The sequence below is a fragment of the Apiospora kogelbergensis genome, assembly GCF_038363985.1.
Source record: "Apiospora kogelbergensis strain CBS 113332 chromosome Unknown utg000001l_segment0_segment0, whole genome shotgun sequence".
Lineage (NCBI taxonomy): Eukaryota > Fungi > Ascomycota > Sordariomycetes > Amphisphaeriales > Apiosporaceae > Apiospora > Apiospora kogelbergensis.
Window position 1 is genome coordinate 6746024 of NW_027117418.1, and position 26500 is coordinate 6772523.

The 26500-nt window shown below is 53.8% G+C and overlaps 11 protein-coding genes across 11 annotated transcripts; 4 read left to right on the plus strand and 7 right to left on the minus strand.

The window, feature by feature from the left end:
- Nucleotides 1–1830: 1830 nt before the first annotated feature.
- Nucleotides 1831–2739, plus strand: PG998_002175 (uncharacterized protein; the record flags this gene model as incomplete). Its single annotated transcript, XM_066868993.1, has 1 exon — nt 1831–2739. One exon carries the CDS (start codon nt 1831–1833, stop codon nt 2737–2739), a length of 909 nt encoding a protein of 302 aa, XP_066737408.1.
- Nucleotides 2740–5168: 2429 nt separating this feature from the next.
- On the plus strand, nt 5169–5606 carry PG998_002176 (uncharacterized protein; the record flags this gene model as incomplete). The annotated part of the gene is made up of 1 exon (XM_066868994.1): nt 5169–5606. One exon carries the CDS (start codon nt 5169–5171, stop codon nt 5604–5606), a length of 438 nt encoding a protein of 145 aa, XP_066737409.1.
- A 650-nt stretch (nt 5607–6256) lies between these two features.
- Nucleotides 6257–6820, minus strand: PG998_002177 (uncharacterized protein; the record flags this gene model as incomplete). The annotated part of the gene is made up of 2 exons (XM_066868995.1): nt 6257–6423; nt 6652–6820. 2 exons carry the CDS (start codon nt 6818–6820, stop codon nt 6257–6259), a joined length of 336 nt encoding a protein of 111 aa, XP_066737410.1.
- A 2049-nt stretch (nt 6821–8869) lies between these two features.
- Nucleotides 8870–9142, minus strand: PG998_002178 (uncharacterized protein; the record flags this gene model as incomplete). The annotated part of the gene is made up of 1 exon (XM_066868996.1): nt 8870–9142. The coding sequence occupies one exon, from the start codon at nt 9140–9142 to the stop codon at nt 8870–8872; it is 273 nt and encodes a 90-aa protein (XP_066737411.1).
- A 1003-nt stretch (nt 9143–10145) lies between these two features.
- PG998_002179 (uncharacterized protein) lies at nt 10146–11532 on the plus strand (the record flags this gene model as incomplete). Its single annotated transcript, XM_066868997.1, has 2 exons — nt 10146–10193; nt 10498–11532. 2 exons carry the CDS (start codon nt 10146–10148, stop codon nt 11530–11532), a joined length of 1083 nt encoding a protein of 360 aa, XP_066737412.1.
- A 536-nt stretch (nt 11533–12068) lies between these two features.
- PG998_002180 (uncharacterized protein) lies at nt 12069–13936 on the minus strand (the record flags this gene model as incomplete). Its single annotated transcript, XM_066868998.1, has 5 exons — nt 12069–13259; nt 13336–13348; nt 13404–13503; nt 13610–13721; nt 13772–13936. The coding sequence occupies 5 exons, from the start codon at nt 13934–13936 to the stop codon at nt 12069–12071; spliced, it is 1581 nt and encodes a 526-aa protein (XP_066737413.1).
- Nucleotides 13937–15133: 1197 nt separating this feature from the next.
- On the minus strand, nt 15134–17379 carry PG998_002181 (uncharacterized protein; the record flags this gene model as incomplete). The annotated part of the gene is made up of 3 exons (XM_066868999.1): nt 15134–15607; nt 15685–16971; nt 17038–17379. 3 exons carry the CDS (start codon nt 17377–17379, stop codon nt 15134–15136), a joined length of 2103 nt encoding a protein of 700 aa, XP_066737414.1.
- A 983-nt stretch (nt 17380–18362) lies between these two features.
- On the plus strand, nt 18363–19619 carry PG998_002182 (cytidine and deoxycytidylate deaminase zinc-binding domain-containing protein; the record flags this gene model as incomplete). Its single annotated transcript, XM_066869000.1, has 3 exons — nt 18363–18384; nt 18462–19498; nt 19575–19619. 3 exons carry the CDS (start codon nt 18363–18365, stop codon nt 19617–19619), a joined length of 1104 nt encoding a protein of 367 aa, XP_066737415.1.
- Nucleotides 19620–20214: 595 nt separating this feature from the next.
- Nucleotides 20215–20523, minus strand: PG998_002183 (uncharacterized protein; the record flags this gene model as incomplete). Its single annotated transcript, XM_066869001.1, has 2 exons — nt 20215–20350; nt 20456–20523. The coding sequence occupies 2 exons, from the start codon at nt 20521–20523 to the stop codon at nt 20215–20217; spliced, it is 204 nt and encodes a 67-aa protein (XP_066737416.1).
- A 2945-nt stretch (nt 20524–23468) lies between these two features.
- PG998_002184 (uncharacterized protein) lies at nt 23469–23867 on the minus strand (the record flags this gene model as incomplete). Its single annotated transcript, XM_066869002.1, has 2 exons — nt 23469–23626; nt 23771–23867. 2 exons carry the CDS (start codon nt 23865–23867, stop codon nt 23469–23471), a joined length of 255 nt encoding a protein of 84 aa, XP_066737417.1.
- An 811-nt stretch (nt 23868–24678) lies between these two features.
- Nucleotides 24679–25934, minus strand: PG998_002185 (mitochondrial metalloendopeptidase OMA1; the record flags this gene model as incomplete). Its single annotated transcript, XM_066869003.1, has 2 exons — nt 24679–24816; nt 24906–25934. The coding sequence occupies 2 exons, from the start codon at nt 25932–25934 to the stop codon at nt 24679–24681; spliced, it is 1167 nt and encodes a 388-aa protein (XP_066737418.1).
- Nucleotides 25935–26500: the final 566 nt, after the last annotated feature.

Consider the following 26500-nt stretch of genomic DNA (forward strand, 5'->3'; position numbering starts at 1 on the left):
GGCGTGAATCTGGGCCGAGTGCTGCTTTTTGGGGTTTCTTGACAGCAGCCCGGCAAGCTGTGAACCATGCAGAATGACCAACTTTCGATGTTTATTTGTTTTTCTCTCCTTTGAAGCTGATATCAGAGCTCAGGGGCACCCGCTTGGCTGGCCAGCACATGCAATGGTAAGTCAGGAGTAAACAGAAAAGGAAGCATTCAATGGAAGTCTTAGGTGCTGTAGGACAGCAGACAGTGAGTGGTAGGTGGGTGAGTCGGGAGTCTAGAATTAGTCGCCTGTTCTTGCAGGGTAATACATAATCGTCGCCATCGACTTCACCCCACCCCTGCCTAGTGTAGTATCAAAGGAAAGCTCGATCCTAGGATCCCCCTGCTCTGCCCTGGTCTTGCCCTGGCTGCCCTCCGCAAATCGTTGGTTACTTATCCTCGGGCCCACTCGCGATTTTATTACCGTAGGTGGTCCCCATCCTCACCCCCTCGTCGTCTATGCATCTGTCGTCGTCTATCCACACATTCCAACTCTCTTTTTGGTGTTGCTGGGACTTTTCACAACTTCCTCTCCCACAAGTCACTCTCTCTTTAGTCTCTTGATACGCAGGTCTCTGCTTCGACCTTGCTCACCGGCCCGTGAAGTCATTCTTTTCTCTCGCCAATCACTTTATTCTTCACCACAATCCCTGAGAAACCTGGTTGTTTCACTGTTTTCCTGTCTGGTACAACAGCAATCCGGCACACTGATATAGTTGGGCGGGTCTATTCAATATCGCCGAGAAGGCTGGCTATAACGCACAACGACCGCAAAAGAATACTGTGCTTGATACCATATCTGCACCTGGTCCGACTCGAAGAAGCAAGCATCACTCCTTTTGCTCAAGCAAACGCAACACGCAAGGCCGTCCCAACAGCACGGCATCTTTCTCTCTCTCCCTCTCCATTTACTTCACTACAAGTCCGTACCTTTGAAAGGAGCGGTACTCCAAGACGACGCATTTAGCTGGACCTTCAGACTTCGATCAAGCCTCGGTTGTTTTGAACATCCCTCAAAACTTTGGCTTGGATTCAACAGTCAGACAGCGTTTCGATTCTTCTTTGCCATTGACTTTTACCGCCTCTCCGCATTTCGAGGAAGGCCCCCATTTAACCGCATTATTCGCCAGGGATCTCTGTTGCGCGTCAAACCCAGATTTGGTCATTCTTACTTTTGGTGTGCTACGGCAGGAAACGAAGCTGTTGCAGCAGTCGCGGTCTGGGATTTCCCGGGCTTTTAGATTCATCGCAAGCCGAACGGTGTTGGACAAGACGTGAATCGCACCGGACCATTGGATCTTGGTGTGCTCTGAGTGACGTTGACGGACCGAGTGTCACGGCGCTGTTTTCCAGAGTTCTCATAGGCTGTCACCAACAAGCGGCCCATCTGACCCCAAATCGTCAAAACACCTTCCAAATCAAGGTGACATCTGCTGTGGCACAAGTTCAGAAGAAGGAGCTATTCAAGCGACACGCGACGACACAGAGCTGCACCTTGCCGCCTATTGTTGCAACTCCTTGACGCTCTTGGCAGGATTAAGGATTGTCACATTGCCCACACTACTTGAAGCAAAATCAAAACTCGCATCACTCCTGCTGGTTTTAGCCTTCAGAGTCAAACCCTCTATTGTCCTTGAGATAAACCAAGCCGTTCCAGAAACGCCTGTCAGATTTATCGTCTTCTACTTCTCTCGAGCTTTATATCCCTTGAGAGGCTACATTCGACCCGCTCGAGCTTCCGCAGTCTTAACAAATTTTCCTTCAGTTCGCCATATTCCTGAGCGCACCGCCAACAACGCTCAAAATGTCTCTCGCCCGTGCTTTCACCACCCGGCGTACGAAGCAGCCCATGGATCTTAAAGATGCAAGCACCCCACAACGCAGCAACACGGTGAGCCGGAGCCTCGGGTATTCCGGAACTATTCGCAACAAGATATCTTCGCCCATGGAGCTCACTCACACGACAAACATGCTTGCGTATAACGCGCCGGATCTCTACCCGCTGTCGGCCCGCTCTGTATCATCATCAGCCTCCAAGTCCTCAGACGATGAATCGGATGCTCGTACCAACGCATCCTCGCCCCCGACCAGTCCCGATGTTGCCTCTGTCGAGGAGCGTTCCAACGAACCAGAGCCAAACCACCTGTCTTGTTACTTTACTGCCCCCGGTCAAAAGCCACCTCCCCGCATCAACGAGGCACCCTCGATTCCCAAGAGAGCCCCTTCGCACACCAAGAAGGCGTCCTTCGACAATTTGGCGCAAAAGCAAGCTGCTCGTTACTCGAACCAATCCTTGCAAACAGCATCTTCCAAAGCCAGCTTCTCCTTGTCCCGGTCTTCGTCCACATCGACTACGGCGACATCCGTCTCATCGACCTCTTACAGCCGAAACAAACCTACAGCCCCGTCAGTACCTTCATCGCCCGTAACGCCCGTAATGGCCGCTTCTTCGCCCGTTCGACAGCGATCTCTGAGGAGACATGATATATCGCCTGTCAACCATCCCTTTGGCCAAGAGCTGGCTCAGGTGACAGAGATTGCGGAGGACTACGGTGTCTCGGATAAGCTGGATTTGGTAAGGGAGGAGCAGAAGGAGCTCGCCTCAAAAGGTCTTTGCAGTTTCAAGGCGGAGGAATATGCGGCCGAAGTGCAGAGTCTCTTCACGACGTTCTTCCAGCCGGAGCCGTATCGCCCACAGGAGATCTGGATTTAGCCAACGGCGGATTCGGAGCCTCAAACTCAACCCATTCTTTTCTCAGAGTTTGAGGTGCCTATGTCTTTACGACATTTCATTGTACATACTTATACGACATTTTATTATCAAATCGGACTGGAGGCCAACTAAAAGAACTGCGGCATTCTCGATTCGGGAGCTGCTGGGCGATTGGAATTACTTCGCGACGAGCATCATGTGGCGTTGAGAGGTTTTCCCTGGGAACTTTGGGGTGTTTTCAACTTGACGACATGTCTGCCTTGACTACAGGCTGCACTTTCTTTGTTCTACGCGCGGTATATTCGGTGGACGAGCTTTCATCCTGAAAGTCGTGACATAGAGGAAAGGTAGCAATGGGACTTCAACCTCGATATTTTCATTATATTCTTTCGGTTTCCTGAGACAGCTTTCCTCCTCTGAAGCTCTGTGAAACTTAGAACAGTGTCACACTTAGCATTGACGGTTATTTTGTTCATGCGCTAGATGAACTGGTTTCTCGCTTTACGTGACGTAAATGGAGTTTGCTGTTATTAGGATTCATGCCCCAATATATGCCAGACGCTTTGAGTTTTGGTGAGGGGAAGAAGACAACGTTGGTGAGAACTAAAGGATCCATGCAGTCAGGGCACGGCTGTGATGGAGAGTTCCCGTTCAGCCTTGATCGACAATTAGTCCCATGAGCTAGGCATGGCCAAATCACGGCATCTGCCCAACGATTACCAGCAAGAATCCCACCTACCTAACTTACAATGGCTTCGGTGATATGTAATCTGATTGACCACTTGCGGTTTGAATCCACCTGGTATATGAAGAGGCCATACCGAGCGTCGCCGAAGACGCTCGATCTTAGTCGTCTGTCCATACTTTCTCCACTTCCTCGGAAAAGATCTACGCCAGGATTGTTGAGTTTCATTCCTGAGAACGGATCAGGGGCCGGGAACATGCTGCTTGGGGCCCCGGGTACTTGCTACAGCGGGTGTGTGATCAACACTTCCCGGCATTGGGGGATGTTTATGTGTATTGTTTAAGCTTCTTTTTATCCTTATACATTGAGAGGGATAAAAAGCTTTTGCAGCATGAAGGTTTAGACAGGAACGTCCCGTGCCCAGACTTCGTAGTGTTTACACTTACTTGAACATTCTCCTTTCTAAGTTGCGATCCTCCCACGTAAAATCCTGCGTGTAATCGTTGACGGTCATTCCGTGTTTTCCTTTCCTTCTCTCTGCCTTTCCAGGAGTAAGGGCCAGCAGCGAGGAGGTCAGCAACCCACCAGAACATCGTAGCACCGGTGGCAGCCAAAAGAAGGGTTTGGGGTGGTTTCTGGCACAGCAAGCAGATTGGATAGTTACGTTACGTTACAATATGAAAGAAGCCAGGTCAAGATGACATAACGTGACATGGTATGGCATGTTCATGATTGCGGATGGCTCTCCAATTGCCCACATGCTTTGACGCTGACAGTCGGCCAGCTTTGCCTGCCCGAGAGCGTCGGTGTTTTCTACCCAGATTGCAGATTATGGTGTAGTAAGACAGGTCATTTCGCAATTCTCAGACTTCCGCCGACTTCGATTCCCTCCTTTCAATCGAAGGCCTGAGAGGGAGGAGAATGAGAAACGAAACAGTGTGTCAGTGTCAGTGTCAGACCTAATGTTGTGCTACGACAATGCTGTAGGCAGCCGAGTTTGGGGAATGTCAGCTTGCGAGTGCAAGTGCTCAGTGTGGGCAAACATAGATATGCAACATGTCCGAAGCCAGGATTCGGTTTCAGCTCCTTAATCTCAGCTATGTTTGTGCCGCGTCAACAGTAAACAATCGCATCGAGTTCGCGGGTTCGAGCATTCTATTAACATCTACCACATTCGTCGCGGGCTGCTGACTGCAATGTCAGACTCAGGAAAAGCACCCTCTTCCCCTGGGTGGACTACATTACTCTCCAGTGATGCAAAAGCTATTCCTACCGAGAATACCGGCAAGGGCAGTCGATGCACCGACGGCCGGCCAAGTACAGACAACAATATTGCCCCCTTCCCCTACCCAAAGCTCTCGGGCTCTTGTGACATGACTCCTATCAGCGGAATGGTGTCCTAGGCCTCTTAGGTACCACGTCACTTTTGCCACAATCTCTCTATTGTATTTCGTATAACAAAGGGAGGTGAAGGGACGGTTATCCTTACAATGCCGGCTTACAAGCACCTTCAATCCTTTGTTCGTTTCTTTGTTTGCGAAAAGATAGGGCTATAACTATTCCTTAGTGAAAGAGCCTAAGGGTTGCAATACCATTGTCTTTCGAAGCGAAACAAAAATTTGGTAATTATATAAAACCTAAGAGTATGACAATCGTGGTGAAACGTTCTGAGATACTTTCGTAGCTACTATAGGCAAATAAATCGATTACAATTCTTTTTTTTTTCACTTACTTTTATCACAACATGTTCAGCTGCCTGAGGTGGTGCTTCGGCGGTCGTTCGAAAGATAAGGAGACGGAGAAGGGCAACAACGACTATAACGATCCCACCAAGCTAGACGCCGAATATCAGCAGATCCAGCGCGGCATTGCCGAACGCCTAGCCCAGGCCAATGCTGCTGAGCGCATCCGTATTCGCGACATGCTCCGAGACAAGGAAGAGTGCACAAGCGGCAGCAGCAGCAGCGATACGGCGACGGGTTCCCTGCAGGCGCCGCAGCTCCGTGTCATGTCCCCGGTGATGTGCTCCGCCCCTGAGCCAGAACCACCAATGACAGCGGAGTTGCAGCCAGTCCTAAACGATCTACCAGATGAGACAAGGCTTTGTACTTCTAGCCACAGCGAGGCTGGGGATGCCCGAGATGCCTCTTCGCTCTTTGCTGTTGGCCTCGATGACGAGTAGGAAGACGTCGATAAAAGGACAGGACGGAGTCGAGTAAGTCGAAAGTGTTATGCAAGTGAACTCTGGTAAGTCAGTACATAGATAATAAGCAGGTCGAAAACTATCCTGGTGTATATGTCCACAATGGAAGGGTGATCCTTGATCTCGATTTCAAACATACGCAGCTAGACATCAATAGATGGTAGACTTAGTTGCTTAACTCAGAAGATGAGCCATGATCGTAAACTCCCCGTATCCCAATGCCACCGATATAAGAAGCAACACAGGTTTCGTGGTTTGATAATGCAATGGTCAACCAGTCCAAGTGTTATAGAGCACTCATAGAATTCATTTAGATCGTATCAAGGAGCGACAAAAGCAAACAGAACATGTATCCTATACCGCGGTATTCATCCATCCATCTATCCGCCCCAAACGAATGTCCCTCTGCCTTCTCCCGCACGACGCCGGGTTCTTATGTACTGTATAAAAGCCAATTAGACGCCCAAGTCATGAGCAAAACCGGTTCGCCCGTCCCTGGCCGCCCATAGCCATCCCCGGCATGTAGATACCTCTTTGGAACCATCGTCATGATCCAGCCAAACTATACAATCAGCCGAGGAAGGTACGGGCAGACGACCATACAAAAGAAAGTAGGCCAGATAGCCAGCTTATGCCGTGGTCAGGCTGCAGGTGACGCTGGTCTGCGTCTGGGGCGGGCCGACGTCCTTGGTCTGGCCACCCTTGACGGTGGTGACGCTGCCGTCGACACCCTTGGCGATGCAGGAGACGTAGTTGGGGGCCTGGACGTAGATGTGCGAGATGCTCAGGGCGTTGTCTATTACAGGAAGGGAAGGCAAGGCAGGTTAGCTATTTTATATCCCACAAATAAAGGGGAAGCTCCCCTGAAGGTCTGGCAAGAGGAAGAAGAGGGTGGCTTTATAGGGAGAAGATAGCGAGGGCCAGTTTATGGAAAGGGGGATTCGTTCTCCCCATACGTGTTAAGGGGTGAGGAGAAGTAGTAACGCCGATACGAGGTGTTTGTGTCTGTCTCTCGTCAACTTACCAGTGGCTTGAGAGTGGCCGTCGACGGGGACACTGCGAGAGTAAGACGCGCCGGCAGCACCCTCAAACTTGACGGTGGCCCTGAGGATGATGGTGTCGGCCTCAGGGGCAGGCGCGGCCATGGCGAGGCCGGCGAAGAGGGTTGTAGCGGCGAAAGTGAAGAACTGCATCTTGAAGATTTGGAGTGTTGGTGGTCTCTGAAAAGGGAGATGATGAGGTTTTTGGGAGGTGATAGACTGGGTCTGGTGCGTTGCTTGATGGTTAGTGTGAGTCTGTTCTGTTCTGTCTTCATCGCGGGAGGTCGCCGTCCCCTTTTATAACCACAGAGCGCCATGCTCATCGTCGCCACTCCCTCGACCTAGGCTTCAGAATTCCATATTCCAGCCCCGGGCTCCCTCCTCTGACCTGGCATCTCGTAACTGCTTACCTCGCTCCTCGTGTTTAGGCATACACATTTGGGCATATCTTAAGCTGAACACGGAAGACGGCTTCGCTCAGCTCTGGAAGCCCGGGCAAACTGCGTCTGCTGATGGATTGAGGTGAAGCCACGATGACGATGATGGCAGAGCCCCTCCTGCCAACCGTCCAGTCGCTGCCCGTACTGTTGTTCCGCCGACGTCAAACTCCTCCCTCCTTCCCTCACTCAGCCCACGATACCGACCAATCCACGATGGCTGGCGCATGGGGTAGCACGATAGGACTTTTGCGCGGCCCAAGATCCGGAGTCCCCAAAGCCTCAGCTGGCTGCCTGCATACTCTCACGCCTCAGCCTCGTTGTAAGTATATGCGATGCGTTGCGGCTTTTTTTTTCTCTCTCTTTCGCGATGCAGTATGGGCCGCCCGGTGCGAGTCACTCACCACCATATAGGGCTTACTTGTATGTGTAAGCTGAATCAGACCAAAAGGGAAAAAGTGTTGTCAAGTTGAAGCCGAATCATCCACACCCTCCTCCTCCCTCCCCCCGCAAATAGGAACACCGGCACATCAAGAAAGAACCCGATCACAGGTATTGTCCGATTTGCCGGTTGCAGGAAGAGTAAGCCCTCTCTCAGGAATGTTGGCTGTGGATGTCAGCAGCCTAATAGGATGACGAGGCATTGGATATATGTGCTCGATAAGCGACGTTTCGTGTTGCACTCGTCAGATTATAGATCCTGAGTTTGAATGGCCATTAAAAATACGACATCCCTTTAGAATCAATGCTAACTACCCTCCTTCAGAAGAGCTTCCCTAAAGATGGCGTATAAGTTGATTGTCATTGTAGGAATAGTTCAATAGCCTACGACATATTGCTGTGGTATATGGTGTACGGTATCTGGCAACTAATGAGTACGCTGCCGCAGTTGGTAATATCTTGCGGGGGACGGTGTGAGACACCTCAGTCTCAAGCAAGCCACCAAGCTCAGCCTTTTCCTAACGCTTACACTCGCATGGGGACTTGGTTGTACGACTGATCATGCGTCGTACGATGGATAGGGAGGGGTCTGTTTGACCTCGAGAGGAAGAAGGCCTAGGCATTGCATTGCAAGCACAGAAATCACAAATCAGGGGGCTTGCATAAAAAGACTGCCAGTGTTGGACAAAAAGGATATTGGTATTCATAGTTATTGATAGTGTATAGACTATAATGTCATAATGTTTATGACGCGCTGTAGAGGACAAGTCATGTGTTGTCCGTCGATACAATTTGGGTCCCGAGTGCCAGCTCCAGGGCGTCGAGGCCGTGAAGATGGGCTGACAGCGGTCCAGCGCAATGCAATGCTAATGCTAAAAGTGGTATAATGGTCTCCAGCCTCAAACTCAAAAGGTGGCTGAGAGGCTTTCATAAAATCGTTAAGTTGTTTTCCCCAATCCGAACCGGTGTTTTCCAGTAAACTCCGTGTTGTTGTAGTAGTGGTGGTCCTGCCACACAGTCCCGTTGGAATCAGCTGAGAGAGCGGTCCCTTGATTCGGGCCTTCTCGAAACAAAACAGGCAGGCATATGTCGAGGGCTGTAGCTGCGTCCTGCGCCGGCCGGATAGCCGGAGTAAGATGGTAGTCGTCCCTCCTTTGCATGTGTATGTTGATGCCAGGAAGTGTGTGTGTGTGTGAGTGAGTGCGAGGCCGTAGATTTGTGTTTGTTGTGTGTGAATGTGTTGTGTGTGTGAAATCCTGACTAGATCCCAGCTCTGGGCTGCAGAGATGGGAATGCTCGGCTGTGCGAAGATGGAATTGTTCATCTACTTGATGTGCTTGGCGACAACGGCCAAGCTGCGCTCCCTGTTCATCTGGCGCTCGATCTGAGCGTTGCGCCTGGCCTCACGGATGGACGAACGAGTCCAGCCGAGGAGAACACAAGCCATGGTGAAGGCAGCCATGGGAGCGGCCAGCTTCTTGGACGTGACAGCACCCCCCATTGGTGTGAAGATCTTGGTGGGTGTGAAGAGCTTGGTGGTGAGAGCCTTAGGGGTGAAGACCTTGGCGGAAGAAGACGAGAATGCTTGCGGGGCCATTTTGTCAGATAGATAAGCTTCAAGATGATAGACAAGCAAGATAGAGTGGCGAGATGGGCGAGATTGAGATGGGAGGTGATGGAGCGGAGAGTGGAGATTGTGTTGTAGTTGCTGTTGTGAGTGCTGATGATGAGAGGGAATGGCCAACTGGTGAAGGCGATGGACAGGCATGCTTTATAGAAGCCGACTCGAGCGCAGACTTACCGTGCGGCAGAGTATTGTCGATGAAGCGAGAGAGCTGCAATGGTTCGATTGTGCAGGACCAAAGTGAAGCCTCAGCGGGTGAGTGCTTGAGTCGCAAGTGAGGGTCGGTATGAGGTTTGGCTCATTATGGACTGACCATGCTCCGAGACGACAAACAGGCCAGTATCAGAATTGGCAGGGCGGGACTCGGGGCGGCTCCCGGGGCGGGCACTGCAGGACGCCAGCAGCCAATCGTCGCCGCTGCAGGCCCGCTGATAATGCGACGTCTAAGTTTAGCAATTGGACACATCTGGACTCGGACGGAGTCACCAACCGTTCAACCTTCTTCTCATATGCCGGTACTACACCTTGTTCGGCCTAAGCCCGTCTGCTCCCTGCGGCTATCCTGCTCTGCATTGCCATCCTGTGGCCTCTGACGACACTGACACCTGTCCCTTCCTTCGCCCAAGCCACTGTCATCCCATTTTCCTGCCAGCCAGCCAGCCAGCCAGCCAACCAGCCAACCCTCCTACCATACCACTCTCCCGCGACTGGCGACCTTGCGACCTGGCGACCTGCCGCCGCTCCCCCAGCGATCTCCAGTATTTAAGAAGCACGGATTGTCACAGGAAACAACCTCGATACCACCTGCGACGCCCCTCCCTGCAGTCACATCAATCGGCCTATCTGCGGTCGCTTGCCTGTTGCTTGCTGCACCGATATCCATCGGATACCGCGCCACGACTCGTATCTTTCGAGACCTGCTGCAGAATAAGATCATGCTCTAGCCCGCCATCGAACCACGATTATATTGCCCAGCATGTCTTCAAACGTCCTGTCCCTGCTGGGATGGACCTTCCTCCCCAATGTAAGCCGCGACCACCCCCAGTCTTTTCGATTCCCGTCGATTCCCTTGCAGCGCGCCATCGAGTGGTGGGCGCTAAAACATGCAAGCCGAAGATGAAGAGCCGCCAGATCAGAGAGGGAGGAGCCGAGAGAAGTTGTGCAAGACCGCAAGCACTCCCGAACAAAACATAGACCACCCGCCCCTCTTTCTCTCATGCAAATATGCATGCCTGTCCATGGAGTGCTTGCGCGTACAGCTAAGAAGTGGTACCCGAACTGCATAAGGACCAGAAAACTGACATGATGCCTCGTCTCTCTTCCTCTAGCTCGTTACTGGTTGGGCGCAATCGATCTACTACGGCGTGACTATCCGCGCAGGCTCGCCACGCCCGCAGCCCGGCTCGCCAAAGTACGCCGAACACCGTCGGCGCATCCACATCCTGGTTGTGTCCGCCTACCTCCTCTACACTCTGTACGAGGCCGACTGGGAGCTGCGGGGCGCCTCGAGCTTCTACCAGGACCTGGGCGTCCCCCTGCGCGCAACCGAGCGCGAGATCAAGTCGCGCTTTCGACGGCTTGCGGCCCTTCACCACCCGGACAAGATCAGCGGCAGCGGCGATGGCGATAATGTCGGCGATTACTTTATGCACCTCAAGACGGCGGCCGAAACCCTGACGGACCCCGCCCGACGCTTCGCCTACGAGCGCTTCGGCCCGGACATGGTGTCGTGGAAGCACTGTGCGACGGTCCACGACTACGTGTCCCGCGGTGCGCAGCAGCTGATCCCGCACTACGGCGCCGCCGCCGTCATCATGTACGTGCTGGGCCTGTTCGGCTACCTCGAGTGGGGCCGCTACTGGCGCTGGCTGACGCTCGTTGTCCTGGCCGTCTTCGAGGTGTACGCCGTGACGCGCCCGCGCTTCCCCTGGCTCGTCGGCTCCGTCGTCAATCCTCTGCTGGTGCGCTTCACCACCCACCCGCCCTACCTGCCATTCCAGATCATCAGCCTCGCCCGCAAGTGCAGCATCACCCTCTATATCGCTTTCAGCCAGCTCGGGCCCCTCCTGCGGCCCCAGGACCAGCAGGAAGTCGCCACCACGTCGGAGAAGCAGCTGAAGCAGAACCTCGAGCGGCTCGAGCAGACGACGCGCGCCATGGACGCCGACGCCGGCCGCCTGCTGGAGCTGGAGATGACCCCTTTCTCCGGCGACCCCGAAACCATCGCCAACATGCGCTCGAAGCTCAAGGAGTGGCTGGTGCAGAACACGATTCGCTCCGACCCCATGGTGCGCGACGCGCTGGGCCGGTCTTTGCAGAAGCGACGGGTTGATGCGCCGGCCGGAGCACGAGGTACAAGATAAGAAAGAGCAACACGCGTGTGACTTTCTCTTGAAATGCGATAGATTATATACCAGTATAGACATGGTTTAACGCCGGAGAGAGCCCTCCCTCTCTTTTATCCTTTCCCGCAACATAGAATACAAATACCCTTGGTACATACCTTAACACCCTTACCATTCCCAGCTATCCGTGTGCCTCTTGCAATGTATGCGAATACCATGATCAATAGTAAGACCAAAATGACCCGCCAACGCGCTCCTCGTGGTATATAGTCCTTCTAACACATCTATACACTGCTAAAATCTCAACCACCGCAACCATCCCAAAGTGTTTATATGCAAGGGGCGTCACTTCAACCAAATAAGCCAGGTGACCAACAAATATGCCTGCAGCAAAAGCTTTTATAATCTCTGCCTTCCCCTGGTCTCTATCGGGATAAAGCAGATGCACACGAAAGCGGCAAGAATCAGTGCCGCCGAGAGGTAGATGGGCAGGGCCGTACCGTCACCGGGTAAAATGGCGGCCAAAACCGGGGCAATAAGGCCCGTGACGCGGTTCAGGAAGCTGGCGACGCCGGTCCCGCGCCGCGGACGGGGGCGGGGAACATCTCCGGGGTGAAGGCGTAGAGGACGCCGTACATGATGTTCTGGACGAATGCCTCGACGCAGGTGAGGAAGAGCTGGGCGTTGGGGGTGGTGCCGAAGGTGACGAAGAAGAACAGGAAGATGGCCGAGACCAGCGTCGAGATGGCCAGGGTGCCCTTGCGGCCCAGGAAGGGCGACGGGTGGTCGACCGTGTAGGCGGCAAGCAGGCTGCCGGGTACGCCGACGGTCGAGATGATGGCGTAGTTGCGGTACGTCTCGGCGTTGCTGGCTTCGGTCATGGTGGCGGCTCCTCCGTCGGCGGGCGACGTGGAGACGCCGTGGGACAGATATTGCGGTAGAAAGGCGTTGAAGAGCGGATAGCCCATGCCGATGGTAGCCCAGCAGAGCCACATCAGGGTGGTAGCCATGCCCAGTTTGCGATTGCTAAACAAGGGCCGAATGTGTTCGCCAGAGAATGCAGCGAGGTTCTGCTTGAGGACTTCCTTCGTTGACAGGCGGGCCGTTGACCGCTCGACCGCCTCCATGCCAACAACGGCATCAAGTACCTCCTCGGTAAGCCATGTCTTGGCCGAGTTCCGGTAAGCGATGCCATGCACCACGGCGACTGCCTCGGCCTGGCGGCCCTGGGAAAGTAGGTATTTCGGGGACTCGAAGAGATGGAAGACGAAGAAACGGATAAAGAACATGATGAAGGTGATTATCCCAATGGCGAAGACGAAGGAGCGCCAGCCGAGCTCGATTGGCTGGTGAGAGATATAATACCAGGCCACAAAGGACGATGCAAGCTGACCAACTGGCCACCACACCGACAGCAATGTCAAGAGTGCGCTCGACGAATCTGGTAAGAATTCCAGGAACAAAGCGCCGTCAACAGGCAGGTTGCCACCAACTCCCGTGCCCACGCACGCAAACAAGAAGCATAAAGCTCCCCAGCTCGAGGCATAGGATGCCCAGATACCGAAGATGGCCGTGATCAGGAGCGTCATATTGAAGGCGATCCGACGTCCCATTATATCAGAACCTAAACCCCAGCAGAAACTCCCTATACAAAGTCCTGCAAAAAGCGCACTTGTCGTGTATCTCACCGTCTTCTCTGGAACGCCAAACTCCCCTGATAAGGATGGCAACGTCAGAGAGACGCCCTAATCTCAATGGTTAGAACATATATTGGGGCAAATACAGTGACGCCCCGTGGGGATTGTGCCATGATTGACTTACTTGCATCCAAAGACTGTAAGGGGTCAGCATAAGTGCTCAGTATATTTTGATGGGAGGGGGCAACTCACTTATCGGCGAACCAGCCAAACCCACACAATATGAATAACTGCCAGTTGTACCTGCCCATGCCTATATCCTGGATGGCTTTGTTGATGAGCTTTGATTTTACTGCAACCGCCATTAGCATTATGATCCCCCAGCAGTTATACTCGCGCAATAGTTTCCAGTGACTCCACCGGCGTATCGTTGGCAGAATTTCTTTCCACAAACTTACACTCATACTCGCTCCAGACGCGTCCCCTCTCCCCTTGCCTCACCTCCCTCCTCAGGCCCTCAATGGTGTACTCGGCAGCGCTCATCTGCAGCATTCCCGTGCCCTCGCCGCTCTCGTTGTCTTTGTCGACATCATTGTCGTCCCCCGCATTAGCGGATCAGCGCCGCCATCCTCGTCCTCGTGGCGTCGCTCCTCAAACTCGGTGCGACCCGACCGCGCCGAGTGACTGTGCAGATGGGCCTCTTCCAGCGGGACCAGGACGCCCGCGTAGTCGTGGACCGACTCAGGACGGTACTGGAGAAACGTCCAGCCCAGAAGCCGTACCATGATTGCTGCGGGCAGTTTCTCTTTTGCCTCCTATTCCCTCTTCTCCCCTTTATGGTTGGATGGGAAAGATGCCCTCCCTCCTACGGCAATACTACAAAAGACCTGCCACCGCTTGCTGACAAATGGACAGACTGGTGGCGTTTGTTGATATTTTCCTTTGTGATAGTAATGTCCTCGGTGTTTCAAAATGAAGATGTAGAGTAAAAAGATGAAACAAATTCAAAATGCTTTAAGCCCTTTCCTCTTCCGTTCTGTTCTGGTGGTGGTTGACCGACACTACTGAAAACGGTAAAACTGCCCAAGCCGCCTGGGCTAGAGATGGTGGCTGCCACGTGATTGTCTTCCTCCAGAGATTGGGATAGTGAGACAATCCTGGGTTCATATGGTTTTCTCTCTCCAAAGCGTCGTGATAACGAGAGACGGGGGAGTGAGACTGTGTCCGAAATAAGTGAGCGCTAACCCCCCAGTTTATTCTTCTTAGGCCCAAGTCGGAGGAGGCGGCGCCCGACAAAACACTGACTGGTTTGGGTGCTGGGGTCTTGTTGTATTGAAACTACCTTCTGGCGACCAAGAGAGGAAAGATTGGCAAAGATATATATTCCTCTCAGAAGACGAAAGCGAAGCGGAAACAGCACTAGTTTGTGTTCCTTCAATTCCTGCGATGAGAGAGCGCGCGAGAGCCAAGACACGAATTGTAAACGTGTTGGGTTGGTTTCGATACCTTGAGATGCGAACTCGTCAGCTCTTAGGTAACAAGCCCCCTATGGCTAGGGCCTATGTACCTATGGCACAAGGCTTAGCACACCCGTGCGTGCCCCGGTGATCCCAATGCGCCAAGTCCGTCATTGGGCCACCCCTTATGACGGAGATTAGCCGCCGCAGCCACTCGCGATGCTGTCCAGACTTCAAGATGACTTCTTAGTCATAGAGGCACTTGGCAGTCAAGAGTCGTCGTAGAAATTACTAATACCAAGCCCATCCCTCATATTTTGCTTCATCCTCATGAAATGCTTGGTCCTCTACTCGCAACCAATCTCGCCTAAAAACAATCTGCGACACGGACACGAGTCACCTTTCACTCACTAGGTTGCAGCTGGAAACGGGGGCCAAAATTCGTATCGTAGAACTATCCGAAATACACAGCGAGCCCGGATATAGGTAGGTGGGTATCATTAGCGGACTCTTCAGCCTATTATTCTATAGCAGTATCGCCTCATCGTCTCCTCCCGCTCCTTCCTCCTCCTCCTCCTCCGAGTCATCCCAGTCGAGTGCCTTCCTCTGCACCTCGGCCAGTCCGCTTAGCTCACTGACGTACTCTTTATCATTGAGGGCGCGTTTTAAGAACTCCCACCCATCGCCTTCTCTGTAAGCTGAGAGGATCGGCTTGCTGCAAGCACTGCAGGACGGGTACGACACACCACGGATCTTGATCTGAGAAAAGTCGGCTAGGTATCCTCGGATTTGATGGGGCACCAGGCCGAGGGCATGGTTGGGCGGATCGCGTTCGTACGAGGTCCCGGATGCATCCTTGGGCATAGGGGCAGGAGCGTGGGCGCCAAACGGGTGTTCCAGGACGCTCGTGAACAGCTCGACGAGCAAAGCAGAAGCCGTAGCTGCCACCCCCGGTCTTGTCACTGTACACTGCTGGTCAAGCGTTAAATCCTTTTGCGACTATAGTGGAAACGAATTAGTATAATCTTATAAAGAAAGCATCGAGCAAAGCCATTCAACGAAGCAGAATTACTCACGTCGCCGGGGGCTACTACATCATTACAGAAGTAGCAGCCTAGAGTATCATCACTGCCATCTCTAGGCTCAGCTCCGTGCCTCATGACTACGTATGTATCAAACCCGAGCGCCGCATTCATAACCAACTTGCCTGCGGCCTTGCCCATGAGTGTCGGCAACCAACGCGACTCTCTGCTATCCATGAGAAGAAATATGGCGTCGTGCTCGTCGATGAGGCCTCTGAGCTTCTCAAAGTCACCTTTTGTCTTTTCCGTTATAGGATGGCCCAACATGGGCACAGACAGCACATGACCCTCGCTCTCGACTCCTGGATAGATCTCCTTTAGGGCCTCCGCTGCTCGTAGAGCCTTCGGTGCGCCTCCGTTGAGGCAGTCTTTGAAGTTGAAGAGAGGCTGTCGCACAGGATTCGAATATGATACTGCACCGTAGTCGACAAAGCTGATTTTCCGCACACCCCACCCTTGCAACAGCCTCGAGACGTAGCTGCCCAATGTACCAGCGCCAAGAAGGAGACATTTGGTCCCTCGAATGCGATCAAGATGTAGGTCTGGGGCGATCCGCCATTTCATCAATTTGAGATTCAAGTCGACGGACTGGTCGGCGATGCGCGTTGGATCAATCGATTCAGCAAGACTGACAGATCGCCACCCGAGCTTTCCGGCATGGTTGCGTTCCCATCCAGTAACCTTGGGCATTTCTGTGAGTTCCATAACCTCTGCAGCATCCATGGATAAGGGAAGAACAATGCTTCGCGCTTCGTGCCGGCGCGCCTGCATATCTCTGTAGCAGAGGATTTGAACCTTGGAGAGATGGAATCGTTCGCGGATAAGCACCAATAGATTCCGGAGTGGCCAGCCGGGGTTTTCCTCGTATGTGGACGGGTCGACGAAAGCGACATACTGGTCTTCGTCAGGAATGCCCTTGAAGAAGCCATTTTCGAATTCACCAAGCGAGGCAACGTCCCACTTGTATCCGAGGTCTACCTCTCCTAGATCCAGGGAGGACCGTGTCTCTCCGCGCACCTTCTTGGCGAGGAAAAAGCCGTACTCTCGGTCGTCTGCACTATACCGCCACGTACCTACACGCTCGACTAGCTGCGAGCTTTCATCTGGCTTAAACCGACCAATGTGGCCACTTCTCTTCCACTGCGGGGTAGCCTGCAGAGCCGGAAATGCGAACCAATACGCCATGCGGTATTTCTTCAGGTCGGCATAGGACAGGATGACGTAGGAAGAGAGTAAAGACGGGACAGAGTAGATGGTGCCGTCTTTGATGGCCTCCCAGATCTTTCGAGCAAGTCAGCGCACTAGACATAGGAGGTCACCATACATACACGAGCAACGCAAACCTACCTGTCTGCCAGCATTCTGGATCATCTCAGCTCTGTCCGCATTCTTAAACGCGTCCATGGTGTTCTTGTTCCGGATGATGCCTTCCGCTCGCACGGCGTTCAAACCCACCGCGCGGCTCGTCAGCGCATTGCCTAGGATCTGCATTTTGACGCTGTCCTCGGGGGCGATGCCCGGCTGCGGCTCGTAGATCCCGAGGACCTGTCGCGCCGACTCGTCGAGCTTGTCATGTTCGAGCTTGGAGGAGAACAAGGCCGAGTAGAAGGGCAGTTCGATTTCGGAAGAGAAGGGCACGAACTTGAGGTTCGCCTCGGGCGGTGATGACGCCCCACTCGGGTTGGCCATGATGAGAGGCGGCGGCGACGGAGGCGCGGTCTCGCTGGTGTCTCAAAGTCGGTAAATGCGAGCGAGCGACAACGACAACGACGGCAAAGGGGACCCTCGCTCTAGGAGACGACGCCAATCACAGTAGTTATACGGGAAGGGTCCGGTCGTGTCGGTCGTATGATTGGGTTGGAAGGGGAGAGTCTAATCCGCCGACGGGAGGGGCAACTTCCAGTAAGCGGGGTGGTTCGGCGAGGGACAAATGCTGTTATTGCAGTTAACTTCGGGGATGCGACGGCGCAGATTGAGTCCCTTGGAAAGTAGGTCTGTTTATGTATGCAGCTCACTGCGCCATAGAAAGAACAGACAGTGTATGTATTGATTGTATGTGTGGAAGAGTCGAGAGTCGAGCAAGGAATGCCTAATTTCACCCTCGTGATTTGCTTTTTGCACAAGGTAAGGCAGTCATCTGTCATCTGGGGGTGACGGGCTGATGATGACTTACATGCCTCCCAGGCAGGCGACCAGAGACAACGAGAGACAGACACACACCAACCCCCCCGGCTTCTAGAACACGGATTGGGCGAATGTGAAGCTCTCCCCCGCTGGAGCATGTCCACTGACCTGCATTTGCCCGCCCTGGACAATGACGGCAAACACCCGCTTGGCTCCCGCACTACCTGCACGTGCCTGAGCTGAGATGGTTTAGGTGCCTAGTGCCAGGCGTTAGGCGTTGGGCGTGCTGAGATCGATCGGTTAAAGTGCGGTAGTGCTGGTAGGACACCAATAGGTGCCCGGCTACCCAGCACGCGACGCGCCCGCAGCCCGCCCGTCGCCCGTCCAATTTTTGCCTAGCCCAGCAGAACATCGGATACATGGAGATTGCCAGCTGCCTCGCCTGGAAACAAAGTACCTATTGCAAACGCAGCCAGGATTGAGATGACTTTACATAACGAAGCCTGACAGAAACGTACACTTGCCTTTCAAAGATATATCCATTCAACATGTTGATTGGTATTTGTGGCTGTGAGTCTCAGACACAACCCCTTTCTTTGTCGCTCTCATTTTTGCGTTGCTCCTTTACTTATGCAAGGGGGACACAGCAAAATGCGCTGGGAAGAGCACAGTGGCCCAATACCTGGTTGAGCACCACGGTTTCCAAAGGCTACGTCTTTCCGCTCCTCAAGACTCGAACGGCACGGTGTCTTCGTCTGAGCTTACCGAGGAATCTTCACCGTCAGATCCCGCAGAGCAGATCCCAGCCCCCAGCAAACCCTCACCGCCTGCTCACTCCTTCACCTCAGCAACCGATCTGCTGGACTTCGTGACCAAGTACTGGCGATCACGCTGGGTGACGACGGACATCCACGATGAAGCCGTTCTGGATATCCTCTCCCGCCGGCCATTCTTCATCCTGGTCAGCGTGGACGCCCCCATCGTCATCAGGTGGCGCCGGTACCAGGCCCGTAGCAGCAGCAGCAGCAGCAGCTGTGCTGGCTCTTCCTCTTCCCCTCCTTCTTCCTTGTGCGCCTCGCTCGAGGAGTTCATCGCCGAGTCCGACGACCACCTCTACTCCGGGTCGTCGGGGGTCCTGCCGCTCATCTCGCGCGCGACGGTGCGCCTGCTGAACACGTCGAGCTCGCTGGCGCACCTGTACGCGACGCTGGGCAAGCTGGACCTGACGAACCCGGAGCGGCTGCGGCCCTCGTGGGACAACTACTTCATGTCACTGGCGTCGCTGGCGGCGCAGCGGTCCAACTGCATGAAGCGGGCCGTGGGCTGCGTGCTGGTCGGCCGCGAGCGCCGCGTCATCAGCACGGGGTACAACGGGACCCCGAGGGGGATCCGCAACTGCGGCGAGGGCGGCTGCGCGCGCTGCAACGCGGGTATGGGCTCGGGGGCCGCCCTCGCCACCTGCCTTTGCTTGCACGCCGAGGAGAACGCGCTGCTCGAGGCGGGCCGCGAGCGCATCCGCGACGGCAGCGTGCTCTACTGCAACACCTGTCCCTGCCTCACCTGCTCCATCAAGATTGTCCAGGTCGGCATTAGCGAAGTGGTCTACAGCCAGGGCTACAGTATGGACGGAGAGACGGCCGAGGTCTTCAAGAGCGCTGGTGTTAAGCTCCGGCAGTTCTCGCCCGTAAGTTGCAATTGGTCTATCACTATTCTTTCCTCCCTCGAGGCCAAACTCACTCTTGCTAACTTCGTCATGACAGCCTGCCAATGGGTTGATTCACCTGGAGAAGATGGATCTCTACTAGGGAACAAAGCCAGATGTTTTCAGCAAATCGGTGTTCTCTATGTTGCAAATTACTGAGGACGGCATATTCCATCTCAAGCCCACCTTCCGGCAAATAAAATCTAGGGTCACCCTGCGTTCAGTCAGAAACGAAACATGCCAAGAAGTGTAGATCTGGGGTGCATATCAACTTGTCGGCAGCGACCCCACCGCATCACTCCATCACGTAGTAGAGCCACGAACACGTAGAGGTTTTGACTTGACTTTTTATTATTAAAGAAATTAGAGTACAACGTAAATGTGCACCAGTTGAGGCAATGCTACCCCCTTCCACCAACATATGCTATTCGGCATAATATTTGGGCGCATAGCTGCCAATTGACCCGAGCTTTGCGGCAGGTTCAGTACGGTATGTATTATCGTCTGTTCCCGCCGCCGACATATTCGGTTGCTTGTGCCATGGTGTGGCTTTGATAAAAGCCCGTCACCTGGTGTTCAGGAGGTATTTGTGCTCATGGAACATGAACGCGGGTGGTGGTATCGTAAGGTCTTCCCATCATCCATTCCTTTCCTTCGTCAACACGCTCGTCCAACCGTCACGTATCCCCAGTCATCGTTTATGCGGCGTTGGCAGCAGCAACCTTCTTGGCCTTGCGGGCAGACAGGCACTTGCTGATCCAGAGACCGATCAGGCCACAGGCGACGATGAAGACAATGGCGAACACGACGACGACACCGGCCTCTTGCTTCGCCCTGCATCGATATCCGTTAGCACTCATTCGAGGCTTGGTCATGTAGAGACGTCCGCACGGCAAAGCACCATAGATGCGAAGCCGTGGATTTTCGAGAAGAGCTTACCAGTTCTCACGCTTGGCGAATTGGCTCATGGCCTCGCGGGCGACAATGGTGTTGCTGATAGCAGGCATTTTGAGGTCTGAAGGAAATAAGTTTTAGCATGAAGATCTAGATGCAGCGTTGCAGACCACGATTGCAAGCAGGCTATCCTGCCAATTGACGCCATGGGGGCTTCGAAGTTCCACAAGTCCGTAGTGGTGAGTAGTAGTAGCCTTCCACTTGGAAAAGACCGCATGTGACTAAGGAGCTAAGACTGCTGGTCCGTCGCAATCCTTCCCGGTACCAATGACCTCAATGGCGCCATGAGGTTCTCGAGGACAGCCGAAAGAAAGCAATTGTTGGCTGGCGAGCCATTGCAGCGGCATTGGGATACGGTGTTGGGCGCATGCAAGACATTTTGGCAGGATAAGCCGACTGGAAGAAGAAGATGCCGGGATCGTACCGTCTGATATGGAGGGAGCTGGGGCGCTTCTATTGTTGTGATGGACTCAGAGCTGGGAGTTGCGGGCTTCGAACGACACGCGCCTTGACAAAAATTGTCGAAGTATTGAACAAACACACAACGGACGGGGAGATTTGTTCAAGGACGAGCGGTTGAAGAGAGAGAAAAGGGAAGAGAAAGAAGATGTTGCTAGCGGGGAGCCAAACAATATGTAAGGCTCGAGTCAGAGATCAACGAGGAAAAGCTTGGCTGACCTATTACGGGAAACGGCAAGCTCTGCTTTTCACTTTTTTCTCCTTCGTCGGTAACGCAGGTAACTAACTACTCCAAGCAGCTAACAACAAATACACACGCACCCAGGCCGGCAAGGTAAGGCAAGGCCTCTTGGCCTCTCGCTCTTTTCGTCTCTTCGCCTGCGCGAATTTCGACACAGGCGTCCCACGCACCACTATGGCGCATAGCAGAGGCCGGGGGGCTGCTAGATCGCTCGTGGGGTGGATAACACGGACATGGATACAGGTCGGGAAATGGAGTGACGGCGGGAATTATTGTCACCATAAGATGGTAACCCATTCCATAACAAGCCATAACATGGGCACATCACTACCACCGTGCGGGCAACCAAGCTCTGGGCCAAGGGAAGCGCCTGTGCTGCGAGAGAATGAGAGAGAAAAAGACCATAGCTTACCTGGTTCGGGCCTGAGCTCGTTAGCGATGGTCGCGATGATATCCTTGGCCTTTTGCGATGGCTTTCCAATCGCAACACGATCAATGGCGTGCCTACGTTCGACTCGCCAGGGGAGCCGATGATAGCTTTCTCGAGTAGGTACACAAAAAGTCGCGCAGGAACTGTGAACCCACTCGCAGCACGGAGATGGCGGAGCTCCAGTTCTTGTCCAGCAGGTGTTTTGATTGCGCCAGAGCAAAGAGGAACATGATAAACTGCTGCTGGTGCTGCTGCTGGCCCAGCCTACCAGCCCAGCCGTCCGAGCCCCACAGCGACGAGTGACCACTAACCTAGCGCGGTGATGACGCTAGAACAAGCTAGGGCCAAGCAAGCATTAGCCTGCATCTGCATGTCCGCCTTGCAAGCTTGCTCATGTTGCTCTTGTGGAATGTTGTTGAAGGATTGCAGACTTGCAGTCATCAAGCATCTACTTTATCGGGGGAATCGTCTGCAGCATAGCATGGGCGGTAAGGCGCGAGCTTCCCAGCTGACGGCATCTTGTGGCTGCAAACCCTCGCAAACCCTGCTGGGCCTGCTTACCGCGGGAGGTCCAGAGCAACGCACCAACGCACCGCCGGCCACCCACTTACTCAAGCATCGATTGTCAAGGGAACGGCCGACAAGGCCCCTGCGAATCCCAGGTACCTGCTTCTGCTGGCATTGCTAGCGGTCCAACCAAGTACACCCCTCGTGCACTCGCTCCCTCCCCAAGAAAGCACCGAGAAAAACAAGTCTTCCCCATCCAGGGTAGGATCTCCGGACGGTCAGGATTCGGGGTGTGTTTGTGTCGAGCAAGATTGCTACAGCAATACTGTGTGTACGCTGCTGCAAGCATCCTCACGTCCTTTGTCTACATACTACCCTATGGGAAGCGCCGGGTTGTCTCTCGCGAGTCAATTTCTGACTTGCAATCGACTCAGAACCGGCAGATAAAAAGCTCAAGATACATAATGCCTCACCAGTATCTAGGTCCTGCTCTTAAGCTCCCATGGCTCGTTCAAGAAATCCAAGAGAGGAGATAGTCGCTTATTAGTCAAGCTCGTACGAAGGTTCGGGCAAGAAGGGCAATGTTCGGCATTATCCTTAGTCACCTGATGATGCTGGAAGCCAGAGATAATAGAGAGCAAGAGAGAGGCATATTTGAGCTCGGTTGCCCAATTGGATACTTGCAATGGCACGCGAGCCCAAAGCGTCCTGGTAACATTTAGTCAAAACCCTTAACGTCACCGCTCCGGGGTGGAACGGAAAGGTTGCTGTGCTGTCCAGGCCCGATGTGCATCCCCTAATTCATTTGTCTGGGACCCCAGACTTGGCGATTTGAGAGGCACGCTTGCTCCCGGCCTTCCGTCGTGAGCAGCCTATCCAGACTCGGTACTGCCGAACTACTGAGTACATGTATGCCACACCCGAACAGATAATAAGGTCGTTCTGCAGGCGCAATGATGAGGAAAGACGCACGTCAAAGGACGGGTGAAGGCCAACTTCTTGTTCTGTATTGCATTCTTGCCGTGCAGCATCGTTGCATACCGAGAAATCCTCTTCGAACTTACCGCAGTCCTATCCGCAATCCAATCGGTCTGTTTTTGGTGGATCACAATACATACATGCACAGAGTGGTCCATCCGTCTGAATGTGGGGAGCAGCTGTGTCGTGTTTCCACCCTCGCTGGCTGGTGAGGCGCTTGCGAGAGATCTCTCTATGTTGATAACAAGAAAACAGATAGCGTCCTCTGGGGTGTCTATTTGATATTAGACCCAAACCAAAACAGCAATGCAGTTCGCCCCGGTCTTCGTTTATCATATAGCCCCTTCTCCCAGGCCATCGCATGTCGTTGCCGCCCTGCGCCATCATAGCTTGGCCTCCTCCTGGACTGTGCCGACCTTGAATCGCGGGCCGTACTTTTCCATCACGCTCTTTCCATGGTACTTCCAGAACTGTTTGGTCGAGTCTTTGCCAGCCATGCGCTTGAGAATCTTGGAACCTCCCGGGTGCTCGTCAATAAATTCTGTCAAGAGAAACACCGCATGTCAGTCACCGACCGCTTGAGATCAACATGATCGATCGTGTATTAGGTAAACAAGCAAGTCGCTTTTAGGGAGCGGCGCAACGCAGACCGACTTCTCGCGAGTAAGACAGGCGCAACACTTACTTGTTATATCATAAACACCATCGTCGACGATGATCCAAATCCCTTGGTCTTCGGTCTTGTGCTCGGCGACGTCCTTCTTCGTAAACGTCTGGGACATGTTGGCTGATTCGAGTGAAATGCGCCCGGGGACTTGGTCGGCGGTCTGGAGCAAGTTGTCGATTGCACTAGTCGCGATGGCGGTTCCTGTCGAGAGAGTTTGCCCTTTGAATCGTAGAAATGACTCCTATTGTTCTGTATGTACGTATGTATGTATGCAGCTTGAAGGGACAGGGGAAACTTGACTTGGACAATGATCACAACACGTTCGATATGATAGGTTGGCTGGAGCCAACCTGGCCGAAATGAACCTCGGCACAGGAGACCGCCGGCGTCGACCAAACTGGGGTCATGACTCCTGGGCTGATTCGCTGCGACATGCGTCACTGGACCACCTGCCAACCCGCCAAGCACTTAATGGGCGCGCGAGTGAGTTGCAAAAGTGGCTGCTTACCCCAACCAAACCATTGAGCTGTTTTGCGGCTATATCAATATCATATGCAGGTACTCCGTCCTAATTGATGATTTACTGTTCCGAATAGGTTCACACTATACGAAGGCTCTGCTTAGATAGAAGCGACTTTGAAAATAAGCATGACCGTTGTTTCGGTACCCCATTTCGAAATTAACAAGCTTTCTCCATCGGGAATCTCTCGGCTTCCACGGATCGGATATTGCCATGGGAATTCAGTGCATTGGTCCGTTTGCGATCCGACAGCAACAACTGACTGACAAGATGGTCTGAGCTGCGGCCGGTGCCCGGGGGATTCTAGTCGATTCGCAACGAAAGCCGAGACGAGGGCTTCATCATCACGCCATGTCTAGTCAATATTGTACATTAATGTGAAAAGGAAGTCGAGTGGTGCTCTCTATTATTGTATCACGAGCCCCTGCGCCAGAGCCCTTCGGAACCTGTCGGCGAAGCCGGCGGTGCCCGAGCAATCGCTTTGTGCCCTCTTATCCAGTGCCTCCGGTAACCATTGTTTGATCTTCTCGATCCGGTTATGGTTCTGCATGGCCCCCCGAACTCATTAGCAAGCATTTTCTTTTCGCCAAGATCATGATTAGTAGTAGTGGTAGTAATAAAGTCAAGACTTACAGATGGATGCGTGCTCATCCATTCCGGTGGCGCGCCCTCTCGTTGCTGCTCCAGGTGCTCCATGCGCTGCCAGAAGCCGAGAGCCTGCTCGGGGTCGTAGCAAGCCTCGGCCATCATGAGTAAGCCTATGTAGTCGGCTTCGGTCTCTTGCTTGCGGCCCATCGGTCGCGAGAAGAGCAGGTCCAGGACCGTCCCGCCGAAGAGCTGCGTGCCGAGGATGGCACCACCCCAGAGCGCCGTCAGCATGACGAAGCTGCCCAACAGGATATTGATGCCGATCTGGCCGGACATGCGCTCGCCAATGTGCTGCGCGAGGTTGTGCGCGATCTCGTGGCCCAGCACGGCGGCCAGGCCGTCCTCATTGCGAGCGATGGGGATGATGCCGCTGTAGACGAAGACCTTGCCGCCGGGCAGGACGAAGGCGTTGGCTTGGCGCGGGTCGTCGATCACGCGCACCTCCCAGTCCGAGTCCTCCATGCCGCTGACGGGGATCAGCCGCCTCATGACCCGCTTCACCATCCGGGTCCGCGGGTCCCAGTCGCTCAGAAACCGGCCCCCTTGCCGCTCGACCTCCCACTCGATCCGCTTGACCTGCTGCTCGCTGACGGCCTCGACCGACTCCTCGGTGAAGCAGTTGAAGCGCTTGCGCCCGCTGACGGGCACCGTCTGCACGTTGTAGAAGTAGAAACCGACCGCGGCCAGGAAGGCGAGGCCGGCCACCGTGTGCGTGCTCGGCGAGCGGATGAAGCCTCGAAGCCCCTGGTCCGTGAACAACGGTTTCGCATTGCGCAGGCGCTCGTGGGGGTCGTTGTTGTAGTTCCGGTAGGCTCGGCGCGGTGTCTGTGAGAAGAATCGCCGGGTGGTCGCCGCGGCGGAGAATCTCGTAGGCGCAGGAGCAGCACGGATTCGAGGCTGGATGATTTGCTGTCGGATACGTGCAGATAGCTGGACGCGAATCGGGAAGAGGCAGGCAGTGGATGTTCTTGGTAAGCCACGCAGTCGAGTGCAGGCTCTATTGAGCGCCACCATGCTGTCGCATGCACACACTCGTCGCTGTCTCGTCGGGGGTTACTGAAAGACAATTCCATCCTCCCGTTGCCAAGGGGGTTCGGGTTCGGAATATGCTAGACGACAGATTAGAACCCAACTCGCAGTCGCTTTTCGTAGCTTGCGGGATGACGTAGCCCCACCATAATAGGTATAGTATCATAATCATAGACCCATACCCAACGTATCTTCTTATTGACGTGTTATATTCAAGAATACAACGTGCCGTCTTTTCCCCTGAAGTTCTGCTCAATACTCAGTGGATAGAGCTTCCGATAGAGCTGCCCACAAAAAGGAAGTTTGCCGGGCTGGGTTCTACGATATGCCAATTAATGACAGGTCGAACATACCTGCATAACGCGTTGGAATCCCCGTTGTGACGGCTATCTCATTTGGGGCTATTTCCCTATACAGCAAAAGTTGGCGGATAAGAAACAGCAATAGGAATACTTTGGCCTTGTGCCCATGTCCTGGCGCTGCATTGCTGGCCAGGGAGTTCCATGTAAGTAGTGGTGGCTGATGGCTGTACTGAGAAGTTCTGTTTTATC